General features: G+C 34.8%; 2 protein-coding genes across 5 annotated transcripts; one reads left to right on the top strand and one right to left on the bottom strand.

Annotated features, from left to right (window-relative positions):
• Nucleotides 1-4,663: 4,663 nt before the first annotated feature.
• On the bottom strand, nt 4,664-11,569 carry LOC113707265 (pentatricopeptide repeat-containing protein At4g32450, mitochondrial). Of its 4 annotated transcripts, XR_003452188.2 has the most exons (3): nt 9,182-11,569; nt 6,541-6,668; nt 4,664-5,230 (listed from the first exon to the last, which is right to left on the bottom strand). XR_003452188.2 is itself a non-coding variant. In XM_027229500.2 (2 exons), exon 1 carries the CDS (start codon nt 11,388-11,390, stop codon nt 9,195-9,197), a length of 2,196 nt encoding a protein of 731 aa, XP_027085301.1. In that variant the 5' UTR covers nt 11,391-11,569; the 3' UTR covers nt 4,664-5,230; nt 9,182-9,194. The 4 variants fall into 4 exon arrangements, 3 of the variants coding, with proteins under 3 accessions (XP_027085301.1, XP_027085307.1, XP_027085303.1); XM_027229500.2 differs by lacking the exon at nt 6,541-6,668; XM_027229506.2 differs by lacking the exon at nt 6,541-6,668 and having other exon boundaries at nt 4,664-5,225.
• A 3,114-nt stretch (nt 11,570-14,683) lies between these two features.
• On the top strand, nt 14,684-18,426 carry LOC113706038 (ammonium transporter 2 member 5-like). The gene is made up of 3 exons (XM_027227935.2): nt 14,684-15,346; nt 16,392-16,677; nt 17,660-18,426. Exons 1-3 carry the CDS (start codon nt 14,732-14,734, stop codon nt 18,199-18,201), a joined length of 1,443 nt encoding a protein of 480 aa, XP_027083736.1. The 5' UTR covers nt 14,684-14,731; the 3' UTR covers nt 18,202-18,426.
• The last annotated feature ends 110 nt before the right edge of the window (nt 18,427-18,536 follow it).

Genomic DNA, 18,536 nt, shown 5'->3' with positions numbered 1-18,536 from the left:
CTTTAGGTCGCTCAGGCCGTTCCGGAAAAGATTGGGCCCAGTACCATAGTCATTGGGTGCAATATTGGGAACGTCGTGCTCAATCGGTTGTTAGTGGATATCGCAGCGATCCATTAATACCTTCAGATGAGTACATTGTATGGTACCAGAACATTACTGTACGCTATATAGCACCTCCTGTTTCACGACAAGCAGTAGATGATACTCATCGGTCAAATGGGGGACAGTTCGACTACTTGGTAAATTATTAAACCCTTTTCCTTTTTATGTAATTAAATTCCATTACATGTTTATTTCTTAACATATAATATGACTATAATATACAAATTTCTTTTTTTTAGGTTGATTCGATGTCTCGGATTGGTTCGATCTGTGGGATGTATCTTGATCCTAAAAATCCAACGCAGTGTGCTCATCCGGGACTAACAGCTATTCGTGAGGAGGCATTTGGCGCATTACAGTACCTGAATCTAGGACATAAAACGGTAGCTGGTCCATTTGTCCGTCAAGATATTAGTCAATCTGCCTCTTCTGCTGCCCCTTTTCAGATGCCTGTCGAGCATCTACCTAGGGAAGTCCATGGTAGGAAACAAGCAATTAGACGTCGCAGAGGGAGCACCTCTACGCATACTGTTTATGTTCCGGACGAAGATATAATGCAGATTTCATCACTATCCGATTACGATCCACCTATTGGCACACATTTTTCTCATAATGAAGCTTTCTTCACACCTCCTACTGTGCCAGTTTTTGGAGGTCATTTCAGTGACACACCTACTCCCATACCCGTATTTGGCTGTACGTCTGCTGCTGCATTGTCGTCTACAATGATTGATACAACGATGTGTCCAGAAATTCAGTTTCAGGATAATCTTGATCAAATGCACCATTTTATAGGGATCTCGGCTGGTTTCTCACCTGCTTTGCATAAGGACGACGACAGTGTTCCTATTAGTGCTTCTTTCAGAGCGCCTATACATGGCTCTTGTCCTAGATGCGGTCAAACTCCAGTATTCGATTCCTCCGTTGATGATGACGATGATCAAACACCTGAACAAGTTCATGCACTACCTCGGAGGTCCGAACGATTACAATTAGGACTAGATCTACCACATAGGAGAATTCATTGGAAATGTGACTGTTCTACCACTCCGCGAGATAAGGGCAAGAGGCGCGTTGATGGGTGAAATAATTATCAAAACTCTCATTTTATTGCTAATTATTACATTCTATAAATATTGTTTAATGTTGCATTATTTATTATTATTTAATTTAGCATTATCATTAAAAATTTTAAAAATATGACTTAGGTAAATTTTACAATATTTTTAACACCATACCAATTATTTAAATTCTAAACTCTAATTATGCATAATTTATTATTATTTAAGTTTATATAGTAATTATTACATTCTGTAAATATTGTATTATTTATCATTATTGATTGCAATAATAATATTACTCCCTCCGTCCCACTTTGATAGTTCTGTTTCTTTTTTCATACAGTTTAAGAAAAAGTAGTTAACTTTGTTGGAAAAGTAAATTTAGATTCTATTTTCCTAAAATACCTCACATTAAATATGATACAATTTTATGGGAACTTGAATTGATAGTAAAAAAAGAATCAACTCTCATTAAATATGGTAAGTCTATAGTAACAACTACTTATATTAAATAAGGGTATTTTAGAAAAATTAAAATACAACTACATTCTTCAATTGGAAAATGGACTATAATTTGGGACAGATGAAAAAGGAATACAAGACTATTAAAGTGGGACGGAGGGGGTATAAAATTTAAAAATATGACTTAAGTAAATTTTATTAGTAATTTAATAGCATATTCGATTATCATGTTAATTTATAAATTTCTCATTATTCTAATATCATATTTTAAATTTTTGATAATTTTGGTTTATAATAGAATTTTATTAATATGATTTAAGAATTTTAATTTAAAATGTATTACATTGTAATTTAAAAATTAGTATTTCATGTAAAACGTAAAATTCTAATTACATGTATTTAAGGGTTATGAAAAACGGCAGGAAAAAACTTGGTCGCGCTGCCTTTATTAAACGTTAAGTAATTTATTAAAAATTACATATGAAATAATAAAAGATAGGAGCAAAAAAATAAATTAGAATGAGCGGCGACACTTATTAAAAATTACATATGAAATAATAAATAACTTATTAAAAATTACATATGAAATAATAAAAATGTAGGAAGAATGCTTCGAAAAAATTAATAAAAAGATAGGAAGAATGCTTCGGAGAAAAAAGGAAAAAAAAATAACAAAAGACAAAAGTTTCGCCGCTCATTTGGAAGATTCCTTTGCCGCTCATCTCATGAGTAGGGGTGGCAAACGGGTCAGGTTCGGGTTGGCGAGTCGGGTTGAGGCTTAAGTATAACAAAGAACCTGCTGACTCGAACCCGACCCGCCAACCCGAAAGGGGTCAGGGTACCTGACACGAACTCGAAAATTTCGGGTTGGCGGGTTGGCGGGTCGACCCGAAATGACCCGAAACTTAATTTTAATTTATTAATTTATCACTGTAATTTCTAATAAAATCAAATTTTTCACAAAATTAATTACATCATCAAGTAATAAAAATTTAAATAAATAATTTCAAACCAAATCTAAAATAAATTAAACACCATAAAAGTGTTTTATTCCAAACCAAATATAATTTAAATTAAAACAACATAAAAGTAAAAAATAACATAATATATTATTTGTCCAAATATAATAATTTTAACTTCACACAAGTTAAATAAATTCATTTAGGATTAAGTAATTAATGCCTTTGGAAAAAAAGAATGATTTAGTTTAGTTAGATAAAATAATTTTTATGTTTATTAAATTAGTTTTAATTCGTAAACGGGTCACATCGGGTCATATCAGGTCACCACGGGTTGACCCGAAATTGACCTGTTTTCTTTTCGGGTTCATCGGGTTCGACCCGATTCTGACCCGAACTCCCAAAACCTCAACCCAAACCCATTAATTTCTTGTTAGGTTCGTGTCGTGTTTTCGGGTCGTGTCAGAAATTGCCACCCCTACTCATGAGCGGTCAAGATTTTTTTTTTTTTTTTTACAGAACCAAAAAATGAAACCAAAAAAAATTAAAATTAAAACTCTTTTTTCTAGTCGCCTCCACTCCTAATTGCGGCGACCCCTTAACCAGTAAAACTCCCCACGCAACCCCAATTTTGTGAACTTTTTCAAAATCGACAATATACTAAGAAATTCGCCCATTAATGAGCCATTTGGGTATTAATAGAATGTATAATTAGTGTGCAACCGTTTTTACATTTGTACAATCCATATATGCTTGTGTGTTGGTGTAATTACCGGAATATCCCTTAGCTATCAATAATTCCCCTTTTCACTGCAGATAACCGTTTGAGATGTTGCTTTGTTTGAAACGTTTGAATGACAATTGGATTTAGGAAATGAGCCAACGATTTCTCTATCAATGGTAGGAACTCATTTATCTATTATTTATAATCTACATTTATGAGCCACAAACGTTGGTCAGTTTATCCCCTTTCAGTTTCAGGAGTTAAGTTTTCTCTTTTTGCCTTTGTCTATAACGATTTGTCTCATCGTTTTCTCTTCCATCCGAACTCAACTCTAAAATTACCTATTATTTTGTCATTAATTACACCCAATTCAATTGCCAAACCGTTGGTAAGTTAATGCATAAACGATTGATTATCAGTTTCTCCCTGTTCGCATTTTAGGATTGGGATAATTCTACCTGGCTTCATACTAATCAACTCAGAATGCTCTTCAATCCCAGTCATTCCTGGTGGTTCAGAGTGAGGTTATATTTCACCCCACCCCAATTTTTCAGTTCCTCCCTTAATTTTGTCGATGTGTTCTTAGTACCTACAATTAGCGACTCTTATCGCGTTGCTTAACCTCAATTGGTCTGGATTGGTTATAATTTTATAGGTTTGGAGCAACAGCAAGTAAGAACTCTCGGTGGGAATTTTGGAATAAGATTAGTTTTCTGTGTTACCCTGCCTTTCTGCATTATCAATGACTTTCAATTTGACACAGTTTTATTATAATGTTGTGTGAATTGATTGATTATATCGTTTATTTTTTCATACTAAGTTTTATTTCTTCTCATAATGTACTATTGTTTGTTCAACAAAAAAACTTCCTTCCCCACAGACACAAAACACTCGCGCGATGCGCAAACATTCCCCCCTAGTAGTGTGAAACAAAATGAAGAAAAGAAAAGAATATCCTCACTAGACAGTCTAGACTTTTTTTAGTAAAAAAAAATTCAACATTGTTTTGGTATAGGTAATAATACTCCCGCCCCCCCCCCCCCCCTGGTTTTTTTCTCTCTGAGTTGCACCTTCTTTCTTTTTTGACTAAATTCTGAATTTATGAGATTTTTCCTGCTGATAAAAAATGTTTTTGTAAGTTTAATCTTGTCGTTGCTGCCGCAGAAGATAGTGATTTGCCAACATATTTGATAACTTCTGAGTTATGTCATAATTTGGGCTATCTACATTAATACTGCAAATTCCATTCCTCCAAAAATTGACTTCTGAGTCGATTTAAGAAATCGACTTCTCATTTTCCTCTTCTCTACTTTTCTTCACTTCTTCTTCCACTTATGCACAGTTTACTACTAGGCTTACACAAAGCAATCAACTTATAAGAGATTGAAAGTTTCGGAGAATTTTTTCTGATCCCATTCACAAGTGGGGTGGTACAGGAAGACTTTTGCAGGAATAGAGAAGGAAGTCAAAATCACTGGTTTGTCAGGACTGAAGCTGTTGCCCATGAGATTTGCCTGGCCCTTGAGTCAAAACCATTACTACTGCTACTACTACTACTACTCAAGAAAGCCTTCACAGTTTCTGAAGGCTGAAATTGGAGAATCTCACCAGTTACCCTGGAACTGGAGAAGAAAGGCCAAGACTCTCAAGACTAATTGGAGAAGCTCTTGAATACTTGTTGCTGTCAGGCTGCTCATACCAAGTATACCATCCCTTGTATGATTGTTCTCATTGGAAAATTTTGTCAAACTATGTACTCTGTAATAGTGAACCTGATAACGAGACTCGGGGAGCACTTCTCAAGAATCCCGGTCATTGACAACGAAACGCAGCCTAATTGGTAGCACATTTCACCTTGTCAAGGAGTAAGTGGGGAACCACTACTGATTCTTTGAAGAAAAAAATCTCCCAGCCATCCTAGTCTTAGAAAACAAAAGAAGAAAAGTAAATAGGAAAGGGAACATAAGAGAAGTTAGAGTAAAAAAACTAAGGGATCAAGACAGATCAAAAGAAGCCATTTAAGAAATCAGGGAAAACCTTAATTAAGCTGCTTTAATTAAATTGCGAAACAAATTTATAATTTATGGCACAGCAACTGGCCAAGAACTTTGTACTGCAAGGATTAACTTTCACTTCAGTAGATAGTTTTGAACATCTAGATCTTCCTACCAGAAGCCTAAATGAAGCAGACCCACAAGAATGAATTTCCCCCTATAACACAGAAACCAGAGAAGCAGTAATGGTATCGGCCGAAAATCTGATTAATCGTAGACATGGTTATGCATGCCACGATACAAATTGCAACTGACAAAAGAGTGCAAACAGTTCAAAATAACCCCAGAAAAAGTAATGCCGAACTTTAACATAGTAAAATAGGCAATAAGGTGAATCCCCAATTTCACTTAATGCATCCAGGCCAGGGTAATGAAATATGGTTGAAAGATAAACCATTGATGGCAGTGGGAATCACAGGTGGGGAGCAGCAAATTCACCAAGCAAAGCAGATAGTAGGCAGAGTAGTAAACCCAAATAGACTAGAAACAAGAACATTACGACATATAGTATGTCACATGCAACCAAACAAAATGTCATAACAAGTAAAACATGTTCAACAAAAGGACCCAAAAAAAGATCACATTAGATGCACTAAAAAAGAAGATAAATGGGCAAAACAAGAAAAAAGATATATACTAGGCAGGATTTTAGCATTTTACGGGACAGAAAATTCAACAACATCTATCAAATGTAAATAATTAAAAAAAAAAGGTTAGCAGAAGAGCAGAGCATCTGAGTTTTCTGGGAAAAACAACTTGGGCTTTGATTGCCAAAAAGCTACAGTGGAAGCTTGAGCTTCCCGACAAGCAACTTCAATTCAAACCATGAGAAAGAACACACTACTCATACAGACTGCGAAATGGCAGGCAACTTCCAAACTTCCAGTATATATCCTGTCCATAAGGTTGGAATGACCAGAAAGGGTTTATATTAAATTACACAAACAAATGGCAGTTAAATAATGACTGATGAAAAGTCAGTGCCACTTCTGTTACACCTAGAATAGAAAACCAGCACCAACAAAGAAAGCACACTAAGCAGCAAAAGCACTCCTTTCGAAAGAATAAATGGATTACACATAATTTCTTTATAGTACACAGATTATTGTTCCAAAACCTGAAATGATTTGGATAACTGCCAAATCAGTCATAAAACAAAAGACAAGAAGCTCAAATACCTTCATCTATTCTTTAGACATAACCAAATCCTTCACATATTTTGTTCTTTTGCTTTCTTCTCTGAGATGCTAACCACTTCATATGCTTTGGCTCTTAGTTCATACCATCTTTTCTATACATGCCCCCTCTGGAAATGAATAATTGGCTGTGTTTAAGAGATCTGTTAAATTATAATCTATCTATTATCTAAAATGCCATAAAAGTTTCTTTCCAAACAGTTTCAGAAATCCCTTCAACTTAATCTGAGCCCATAAGTGACTTCCGTGGCCAACTGACGAATTAATAAGGTGTTGAGAAATTATTGAATGCACATGGCAATTTAGTATGTAGATAGCCAATATGCAAAATGTCATTCAGTGTCCATGGGCTCCACGCAACATTAGTTTGTTTGGATAGGAGCTTATTTGGATGATTTATTTGAGATAATTACTGTAGCACTTTTTGTGATGTGATGTATGTGAGATAAAAAAGTGATTGGAATTTGTGAAGCAAATTATTTTATTTCAAATCTTCTCAATCCAAACACACTAATTGTTTCTTCTATGCAACATGAAATTAAGCGCGCAGACTTCATCTCTGCTTCAAAAAGCTCATACAATTGTTTTCACATTCCGTTTCTTTCTGGAAATTTTCAGACACACACACGTGTCAGAGAGAGAGAGAGAGAGAAAGAGAGGCACCACATTGAGTAACACATCTGCAGAGCAAAGTCCGAAACTCAGTAAGACACAATTTCTATCAGGTAAGGTAAGCAACCAAGGAGATGAACAGGTAATATAGTTATTATATTAGCTTAAAAGAAACATAACACCAAGAAGTTCTTAACGACTAATATCTTCAATATCCCAAACAAAAGCTAGTTTAGGCATAAACCAACAAGTAGTCCATTCATGGAGCTGGCCCCTCCCTTAGACATCTCACAAGCTTCCCTTCATTTGCTTCACCCAAGCCACACCACCATGAATGAATAATTTGTTCAACTCTATTGATTTCCTTCTGATATCCAAATACATGAGCTGGGGCAGAGGCATCAGATTCAAATACTAATTGTTCAGTACAAAATGTTGTGGATAGGATGAGGACTATAGCTTCATGATGTTTCATTGTCCTCTATTTTCTGGTCTAAACAAAGCTTCTGAAGTTTATTGATGTACTCTGGCACTTGTGCTTTACCAAGAATCCATACTAAAGAAAGTAATGTGATTTGCAAAATTTTGAATAAACATGAATCCTCTTTGTCGCAGGGCTGCCAGACTCCTGATACTTCTGATAATTGTCTTACTGATTTACTGCCTATTTTTGGATCAAGTACTAAATAAGTTGGTAATGCAGTTAAACTTGGCAGGTTGAAATCCAATAGGTTGTGAGACAATACATACTAAAGATGATTCTGAAGATAAATTTATTGGCTTAATCTTCACTTAAATTTGGCAAAAGAAACTCTTGTACCTCTCTTCCCAGAAACTTAGATGAAAAAATCTGTCTGATATATTTATTGCTATTAAGAGTAGTTAGATATTGGAAGTTGCAAGAAGATCCAGAGCTCCTACAGGCTACTGCAACAATTTAATTAGATTTTGGTCAAGGTACACTTTATAAATACTTACTGTAAATTATAATGACACGCTCTTCTATTATTATATCATAAATGTTGCAGGGGTACACCCTTGAATGCACTAACAAGTTTCCACTCGTACACATTGATTTTCTGGTTGAAGAAAGAAATAAATCCAATATGAGAAACTTCCAAATCCTTCCATTTTAGTTAGTTATCTGCCCCTAGGTGAATATTTCTTCAACATTTACCAACAGAAACAAATCAACGGTCACTCTCTAAGTATCCATCCAAAGCCACTATTCAGAACACAAAACTTGCACAACATGTTATATTGCTACTGTATGCAATGAACAAAAGGATTCCAGATAAGATATTCACTGCTCAAGTTAATTCAAGGACTATGCCTTTCAAAATGTATAATCTGCTTCTTTACATCAATAAAATGATCTACATATCCCACATAAATAAGTATTCCGCAATGTAAAATAAGAAGTATCTTATCTATCTAGAGCTGTTCCAAGTTCATCCAAGATTCTAGACAAGTCAGGTTGGATTCTTCACACCGGAACTAAAAAAAAAAAAATACTCCTCACACTAAAAACAGAAGGAAATGAGTAACAGTCAAAACTTCACCACAAGCTAACAGGAACTTCTAACATGGAACGCTACGAGGCTATCTAATCAGGAATGCAGTTTGATCTCATAATACATTCCCAGACCTCAAGGAACCAACGTCCATCAGAGAAAAGTCTTCAAAAGATATAAGCTTTGAGAATCATCCTGTCAACAAGTTCATATTACCCCATGCAAATGCTAATGAAGAATATAAAAATATTTATTGTTCTAATTGACCATTGAAAGATTGGACAACAATACTGAGCCAAATGAAAGACCCATTCCTGTTCCCATATACATCTGCCATGTTTTCCATCTCTATTTCTTCTGTGTGCACAAGAGGAAAGTAGGGGAACACACTCTATGTAACAAATATTTTCAAAAAAGAATCTAGATGTGTTCTCATGCTAAGAGAGTTTAAGTTAGAGGTCCCTTGACCATCATATGAAGAAGAATCTAAATAGTACCTCAAAGTGGTCTTCACCAATAATCCCGACAAGAACATACCCCATCTTTAAAATGGTGAAATCTCTTGGCATCTCGCATAATAAGTTCCCTACCAACCAGCTTTGAGATAATCTTCATAGCATTATGACAATCAAGACAGATACGAAGATTTTTAATTATCCGCATTGCAGACCTAGCAGGGGTATTTAAGAGACCCTTGGCAACAGCAAGTCTCTCACTATGTCCGAGCACAGCTTCCTCCTTCGATTCTTGGTCAATGTCATGGAGCACAACTTTAGTTTCTGGAATATAACCAGCCTCTTTCATTTGATGCTTCAGTCCCCGAAGCAGTGCATATAATTTTTCATGATCAGGATCAGATCTATCTCCTGCCCTGAATTCATGGACCCGGCTCCTAACCTCAAGAGGATTATGACCATCAGCTTTCCTCTTTTCCTTCCCTTTAGAAAGGTCTGAAGCTTTGAATGGTATGAGACCTGCCCTTGATTGTTCATTCAGTCGAGATGGATCCAGAAGCTCTACAAGCTCAGCACAATGGTCCCCAAGCTCCATGTTACCCTGAACTCTAGAAAGATGCATCAGAGTTTCCCAGACTTCCACACTTGGCTGCACTGGCATCTTTTCAATGAACTCTAAAGCTTCATCCAGATATCCTGCACTTCCAAGCATGTCCACCACACTCACGTAGTGTTCCATGGATGGAACAATGCCATAATCTTTGCTCATTGCTTCAAAATGCAACATGCCCTCAGTGGTGTCAAGTAAGTCAGCACATGCACTAAAAACACCAAGGTACATTTGACCATCAGGTTTCAGTCCCAACTCTTTGAATTCCGTGAACAATTCAATGGCATTTTCTCCATGACCATTCTTAGCAAGCCCAGCAATCATAATGTCCCAAGAAGTCAAGTTATGTTGTGGCATCTTCTCAAATATACTATAAGCATCCTCCATCGCTCTGCATTGACAGTACATCTCAAGAATCTTATTGTAAGTACTAACTTCAAGATTAGGTATCGATCTCATAAGATGTTGATGAATGCACTTTGCCTCTTCAAGAGCTTTATCCTTGCCACATGCAGTCATCAAGGCTAAATAACGAGGCAAATCAACTTTGATACCCTGCTCCCCTAACAACCCCAAAACTTTCACTGCTTCCTCCAGTTTACCCTCTTCAACGTAATGATCAAGCTCCTCAATCCTGCCTGTCATATTCATATCTCCATAATTTCCACTTGACTCATCACCCGCTTTCAAATCTTCACTTATAATTTGCTGACGCATTCGTGCATTACCATAGCCGCCCTGCATTTGTTCAATATTTCCAGGTCTTCCAGCATGAATATTCTGAGAATTTTGCTGCAAAGTTCCAACCTTCCCCACATTATGGCTCATTCCATTATGCTGTGACGCTCCACCATAACCATCAGAGAAACCACCCGTCTGTAATGCTGGATTGGTTCTGTGATTCCAATTTAGATTCCGTTCAGCCCCAACTGAACCCCCATTACTCAAATTCCCACTTCTACCAACCGAGCTCTGCTGAAGCTGAGTTCTATGGCCCTCTCTGAAATGCCCATTTGTAAAATTCCCATTTCCCCCCTCTCGTCTCTGATAAATTGCACCTGAATTCTGTTGCATACTTTCATAGCTTTCCCTCCCAAAATTCACATTTTGCCCACCTGAACCGTGCTGAAACTCATTTATAGGCATGAAATCCCCATTTCGCTCTTCCTGGTTCGGCTGAAACCCCTTCTTAAAGCCATCAAAAGACATATTGCTATCACTATTACTTGCAAAAACCCCACTTTTGCCAACTGGGTTTTGCTGCCTAGGGTTTATGGGATAAACCCTACTAGGGTTTTGCTGATAAACCACCCCAGTTTGATTTCCGTTTCTAACATAAAACCCATGTGGATTTTCCTCAAATTGCCCATACTTTCCTCCAACGTTCCAATTTCCCACCTTCCCACTATTATTTCTATAAAACCCATTATTGTTTTGCTTATAATCAGCATAATAATCGCTATTAATCTCAGTGGAGGTATCAAAATCTGATCTAAAATCTGATCTTTCAGTGGCAGTACTGAAATTACACAATAAAGCAAGGGTCTTTATGCAGCTCTGAGAGTTGGGATATCTGCGTACCTTTGGGAGAGTTGCGAGAGAGTTGAAAGTAGTAAGAAGCGTAGCTTTCTTCCTATACATGTCTGTGCGTTGAACTCCACTTGACTAGACTCGTTCCGGTTAACTCAGTGAGTCAGACCACCACGTCAGGGAGACGAATGGCCGGAGTTTGGAGAAGGAAGAAAGAGGAGAGTTTTGGAAGCTGCAGAAAACAGCTCCCTCCGTTTGTTCTGTTTTAATGGAGTTTTCAGTAAACCCTCTCGTTTTTTCCCTTAATTTTAATTTGGAAAAATAGTTAAAAAACGTGTATCACAATTTGTAAAATAACTTATTTTAGCTTGTTACTTTTAAAAGTATAATTTTACGTTCTTTATAAATTAATATTGATCAAATTTGATTCTTATCTAAATTTTTCGACTAATTTTTTATCGAAATCCATCACATGCTTTGCACGTAATCATTTTTTAGGGAAAAATTGTTAAATTATATTCTACATAATTTGATCTATAATTCCTCACAATTCACAAAATAAATTTTTTTATTCCTCACATTTCACAAAACAAGTTTTTTATTTCTCATTAATTATGTGTACAAATAATTTTTTCTTATTTTTGAAAATTTATATTTATGTCTATTTGATTTCATTGAACAGTACGAGTAGCATGTAATTCAATAAAATCAAATAGATATATACATAGGTTTATAAAAAAATTTCGTACACATGATCAATGAGGGACGAAAAGTTTCATTTTGTGAAATGTGATGGAAAAAAATTCATTTTATGAAATGTGAGGAACTATAGTTCGGATTATGTGAAATGTGATTTGATAATTTTGTCCCTTAAAAAAATGATTACGTGCAAAGCACATAGGGAATTCCGATTAAAAATTAGTTGAATATCTAAATAGGGATTAAATTTGACCAATATAAATATGTAAAGGAAGTAAATTTATACTTTTAAAAGTAAATGATGAAAAAAGTCATTTTTGCAAAATGTGAAGAACGTTTTGAACAATTTTTCCTTTTTTTCTATATAATACCCTAAATTTTAATTTTATTTCTTTTTTATATATAATACTATACTAATATTTGTGTAGCAAAAAAAACATATATAAAGAAAGACCTCTATATTGTGATGATTTTTTTTTTTTTTTTTTTTTTTTTGCATCCAGAGCATCTTATGTGTGTATGCCATGTATAAAATAAAAGAATTCTAAATGTAAGATGTGCTTCTTGTAACATATAAAATCCCTGTTTGTCAAAGATTAATTATTAAATAATTAGGAGAAATTTAGCTAAATAATTAACTTTGATCATTACAAGGGAAAAAATAAACAAAAAATGTCTCGAGAGTCAAATCAAAGATGACTGAATAAATAAGAATTTTTATTTAGGCCAGATAGAATATGATTATTGATACCATTTCATTTTATTTTTTATATTTTGATTGATGAGTGATCCCATTTAATATTAGGCAAACTATTGGGGTTGACTCAATGATCAAAATAGGGTTTTTAGACTTCTTCGTGGCGTAAGATTTAGGATTCAAAACGAATCGCGGACTTTGACATAGGAAGAATATGGGAAGAAACGAGAGAATTAAAAAAAATCCTTCGATTTGGATGGATAAAGGGAAAACACCAAGACCATTGGGGATATGAAGGGCATGGGAAGGAGCGAAGGGTAAAAATTTTAAAAAAAAATCCTTCGATTTCGATGGATAAAGGGAAGACACCATTTGATATTATTAGGCAAATGCAAGCCAATGATTCTACAATTAACTAATGCGATGCAAAGTGCATATTAAAAAAAAACACTCCCTCATAAGAAAAACTAATTATAGTGGCTTTAAAAAAAAAAAAGAACTACGTAATTACATTGTTTTAAAGTAGCAAGAAATAAAATCAAATTAGCATTCATATATAATTTTCATGTACCTTGCAGATTCTTCAAGAGAAAAATACAGATAATCAAATGCTACTATAAATGTCAAACAAAGAACTTAGTAAGAAACACTCCAGCTTCACATCAAAATCTCTTCATGATTCTTCCAAGTGATCCAGATGAAACCATGTGATCCCACCTCTACTATATTCAAATTGACAGTGGGGGTTCTTGGATTTGTGTTAGAAAATGAATCCGTAAATTAGTATGTATTACAATTTTGATGTGGAATAGTAAAATTTTGTCCAATAAATTTGGACTGCAATTTTCTGCAGATTCCGGATATAAAAACTGAAGCCAATGGAGCCAGCTATCATATTTGTTTGTTAGTTTTCGTTTATATATTGTTACTCTTTCTTGGAATATTGAATTCATTTTATATATATATAAAAAAACAATAGCCAAATTCTCAAATATCATAATGAAATTGTAGATGACTTTTGATACATTGTCCCCAAGTTGCATGCCGAATTAGAGATACTGTGTTTAAGTTGCCAAATCGCATGAAATTAATTAGACAATGTGTATTACTTGCTTCCAATTGGTCTAAGTCTACATAGGGATTTGCTTGTTTCAACATGATGGAACACCTAACTAAAGAACAAGCTGAATAGACAACTAGCAACAAGATCAATAAAGGAATCAAAGAATTATTTACAGCCCATTTCAGAAGAGATTCATTTAATCTAGATTCTGATTCCTAATCAATCAATTTTATAGTAGTAATAGCAATAACACATTACCATTCAAGACTAAAAGTTAATCAAGAAGTAAAATATTTTCTCAAATAGTACTATTTCTGAAGTTTGTACTACCACTAATTAACTTTGATACTGCCTGCCCTTTTCATCGCTATGATTATCTTAGTGTTAATATTATGACTGTAAATCACAATATACAGCTCCACCATCTTAGGCGAAGGACTCGAGAAGAATTAGTCCACTTTTAGTTTTTAGTATTTCCTCCACTTTTATTGATCAAGAAGCTCTAAATTTTCTATTGAAGACAAGAATTGCCAATTTTGTAGTATTCCATAAATATTGGTGATACATTTTCAATGCTCATGAATACCAGTATTCCAAATCAGGCGAAGTAGGTAGCAGCTGCAGCAGCCCGAACCCGAAGTTGCTGATGGCAAACTTTCAGCATCGTACGACCTTGAAGTGATCAACAAAATTAAGCAACCTCCAAACGAATTACTTTGAAAACATCATTCAAGTTCTTGAGCCCTATCAATAAATCCAACATCGTTTTGAACCCACCAATAATCTCAAGGTGAAAAACCATTAAAAATTAAAGAATCTGCAATTTTTTTTATAATAGCTAGATACTGGCATAGGACAGCTCATCGTGAGAATCATGAACTCAAGAATTTTGTGTATATAAACAAGCTATACCGGCATGTACCAATATTGCAAAAATTTCTTGATCTTTTTAGAGTCTAGGATTGAACTCTAAAGAGAATTAATCCATCAAAAATGAGTTCCGCACCACCCCCTCCATATTTTTGGCTTCCTAAGAATCTGCAGCCTAATGACGCTAACCCTGAATGGATGAACAAGGGAGACAATGCATGGCAGCTCACGGCAGCAACGCTCGTCGGTTTACAAAGTGTTCCAGGCCTGATAATCTTGTATGGAGGAGCTGTGAAGAAGAAATGGGCAGTAAATTCAGCTTTCATGGCATTATATGCTTTTGCTTCTGTTTTGGTTTGTTGGGTTTGCTGGGGATATCAACTTTCTTTTGGGAACGAATTGATCCCAATCTGGGGGAAAATTAACGTTGCCTTGGAACAAAAGTACCTGTTGTCACAAGCATTTACTGGCAATTTTCCAAATGCAACTATGGTGTTTTTTCAGTTTGTTTTTGCTGCAATTACTTTGATTTTGATTGCTGGGGCTGTGTTGGGACGAATGAATTTTTATGCATGGATGTTGTTTGTTCCTCTGTGGCTAACATTTTCTTACACATTTGGAGCTTATACCATTTGGTCTCTTAACGGTTGGCTATCATCAGCTGGGATCATTGATTATTCTGGTGGTTATGTTATCCATTTATCTTCGGGAGTTGCTGGCTTCACAGCTGCTTATTGGGTAAATTTTTCTCGTGAGATTTCTTAACTTTTGTTCTTCAGTTATAGATTTCCACCTACATTTCTAGTTCTTCTTTAGTTTGATTAAAGATATCCAAGAAACATGTCTATGAAATTCTGACATTGTTAGAATTTTGTAATTAAGCAATTTTCCAAGAAACGTGTCCGTGAAACTATTCAAAGAAGTAGAGTATTGCTTTGCTAACAACGAAGGAAAATTTCGAGGTTCTTAATTTGTCTAGTGGGATGAAGTTTGGATATCTCGTCTTTTTCTTGACATTCAATCTTCCAAGAAAATTTGTGCTGCAACTATTGAATAAGATCCAGAATGAAATTTACAACTTCATCTAGAAGTTTTAAGTGTAAAAAGGCAGGGTTTTGTCTAGTGCTTTTATGTTTTAGCATATTTATATTTAACAAAAGTAGTAGTATCAACCCCCTTATCAGCCATTGTAGTTTTTAAATAAGGATAGTTTTGACATTTTTATGAGTTTTGTTACAAATGATCATTTTCGTCATTTTAACACTTTAATCCAAATTATGAGAAGGTTATATATAATTTATGAAACTATAGGAGGTTATGTGAAAAATTACTAAAATACGGGAGGTAAAGTGTATTTTGCCCTTTTTCTTTCAATACTTAATTTTCAACATTATACCGCACTTCAAAGGAACAAGACATATAGCATTCTTTCAATAGTTTTTTCTTTTGGTCTGTTTGCTTAGCAAAATTGTCGTAACCTTTTACCGAAAATAGAAATAAATTCCAAGCTACTTAATTCTTGTAGAAAATTCAAGTTTCACTGGCTTTGGCTTTCTTAGATACAAAAAAAAAAAAGGTCATTTAGATATAAGATATGAATTGGTGCCATTAATATAAACTCTCAAAAAAAAAAAAGAAAAAACGGTCATTTTTCAAGGAAAAACTAAACTTCAACATTTCAATTCCATCTAATCTACAAAGTTTAAACAATTAAAAGATGCTAAATTGAATAACTTAACTTATACAATTGATGAGACTTTTTGTTCCGAAAAATGATCATCAGGTTGGTCCTCGTTTGACAAAGGACAGACAAAATTTTCCTCCAAACAACATCTTGCTAATGCTAGCTGGTGCTGGCCTGCTGTGGATGGGGTGGACAGGGTTCAATGGTGGAGACCCCTATGCTGCTAGTATCGACGCTTCTTTGGCAGTCTTGAACACTCATGTTTGTACTGCTACCAGCTTATTAACATGGCTTATACTCGATATTGTGTTCTTTGGCAAAGCCTCTGTTATTGGAGTTGTTCAAGGCATGATCACTGGCTTAGTTTGTATCACCCCAGCAGCTGGTATATAATTATCTTTCAGCTTGTTTCTTTTTCTTACTCGTGTTGGTTAATTTTTTATATATTGACAGTATATATATTATCAGATTCAAATGCATGACAACTAATTTTAAATTGAATTCGAAATCCAAATTTTGTATATGTGTCATGCATTTAATTCTGCTAGTGTATATATTATTACAGTAAATAGAAGATTAATTCTTGTTGCTGTTATTCTTTTTGATTTTTTTGTTCAACCTAATATCACTATCTCAACAGCTATACACTTCTGTGCTTTTTCCCCACTCCGTTTGTATTGGTACTAACTTGGGCATCTTTAAAATTTTTATTGCAATACAATACCGTTTTGTTACTTTATGAGTCTTTACGTTTCAACATGCTTTAATACTCTCCTGTTTATCTTCTTCTTTGAAGCATCATTGAAGCCGTCCACATTGTTAATCGGCCACATTACAACACCTTAATTTTATGTGACTAAAAAATTGAATAAGTAGTACTATAGTTGAGGTTGCTTTAATGGCCCTTTTAATTATCACATACCATTAGTTTATTATAACCTGTCGTGTTGAACTAATAGAATGGTACCCTAAAGAAATTGTAGAATCTTCTTGCTTTTGATTCCTAAAGTTTAGCGATTGAGAAGGTTGAATAGCGAAAGAAAAAAGGTTAATGTAAATTAATTAAAGTGTAAGACCTTCAATGAAAAAGTAAAGATTGCATTAATAGAAAGTAATAAGGATTAATCTTCTATACATAATCTAAATTTTAATTGGAAACCCAAATTTTGCATATGTGTCATGCAACTAGCCAAACATGATAGTATGTGTACTGTCAGTAAGTGTATATCAAATTAATTTAAATAATAATAATAAAGTCTAAAATGTTACAAATGAGATGAAATTATATTCTCAATTCGTACGTGTTGCATGTGCCATGCTAGACTACTTCTCAACTTATCACGAACCCTTTTATCTTTTGGTTGTAGGTGTTGTTCAAGGATGGGCAGCCATACTAATGGGACTTTGCTCAGGTGCTATACCTTGGTTCACTATGATGGTTGTGCACAAAAAGTCTCAGCTACTTCAAAGAGTTGATGACACAATGGCTGTTTTCCACACTCATGCTGTGGCTGGAAGCCTTGGAGGAATCCTCACTGGTTTATTTGCCGAACCGAATTTATGCAATTTGTTCTATGGGAAGCCTGGAAGTTATACTGGCCTATTTTATGGCTTTCACAACAGCAAAGCCCGTGATGGGTTCAGACAAATAGGATTGCAGCTTATTGGAGTGCTTTTTGTGGTTGCTCTTAATGTTGTTAGTACGAGTTTGATCTGTCTTCTAATACAACTTGTTGTCCCACTGAGAATGACAGAGGAAGATATGGAGGTTGGTGATGAAGCTGCCCATGGAGAAGAAGCTTATGCTATTTGGGGCCAAGGTGAAAGGCTTGAGAATTCAAGGATTTCAGTTAATGATGTTGAACTTGGAGCACCTAGGACTAAGGAATCAAGGCTTGAGACGACATGAGATGAGAAAATTTGATGGCTTTTCAAGTGAAAATATTGGAAATGTATGCTTGCCTTAATTTTTCTGCAATATGTTTCTTTTGTGGGAAAACAGACTTTTAGTTTGATCAAGTTTTATTTCCTAAAAAAGAAATTGTATGCTTGTCAATGTGGAGGACGCGTTATCCAACTCAAAGAAGATCAATTGTAGTGGAGAAATAAAAAAAAAATGCATGTTGTCACTTAACTTGAAAATGTTATTAAGTGTAACCTTATTAAATTTGTCAAGAAGCAAAGTTTTTCTATGATTTGTTTATAAGTATATTTTGCATGATCAATGTGAAAGATAAAAAAAAA

This window comes from Coffea arabica, chromosome 8c (assembly GCF_036785885.1).
Source record: "Coffea arabica cultivar ET-39 chromosome 8c, Coffea Arabica ET-39 HiFi, whole genome shotgun sequence".
In the NCBI taxonomy this organism is placed as follows: domain Eukaryota; kingdom Viridiplantae; phylum Streptophyta; class Magnoliopsida; order Gentianales; family Rubiaceae; genus Coffea; species Coffea arabica.
This window is presented reverse-complemented; position numbering and strand designations above follow the sequence as displayed.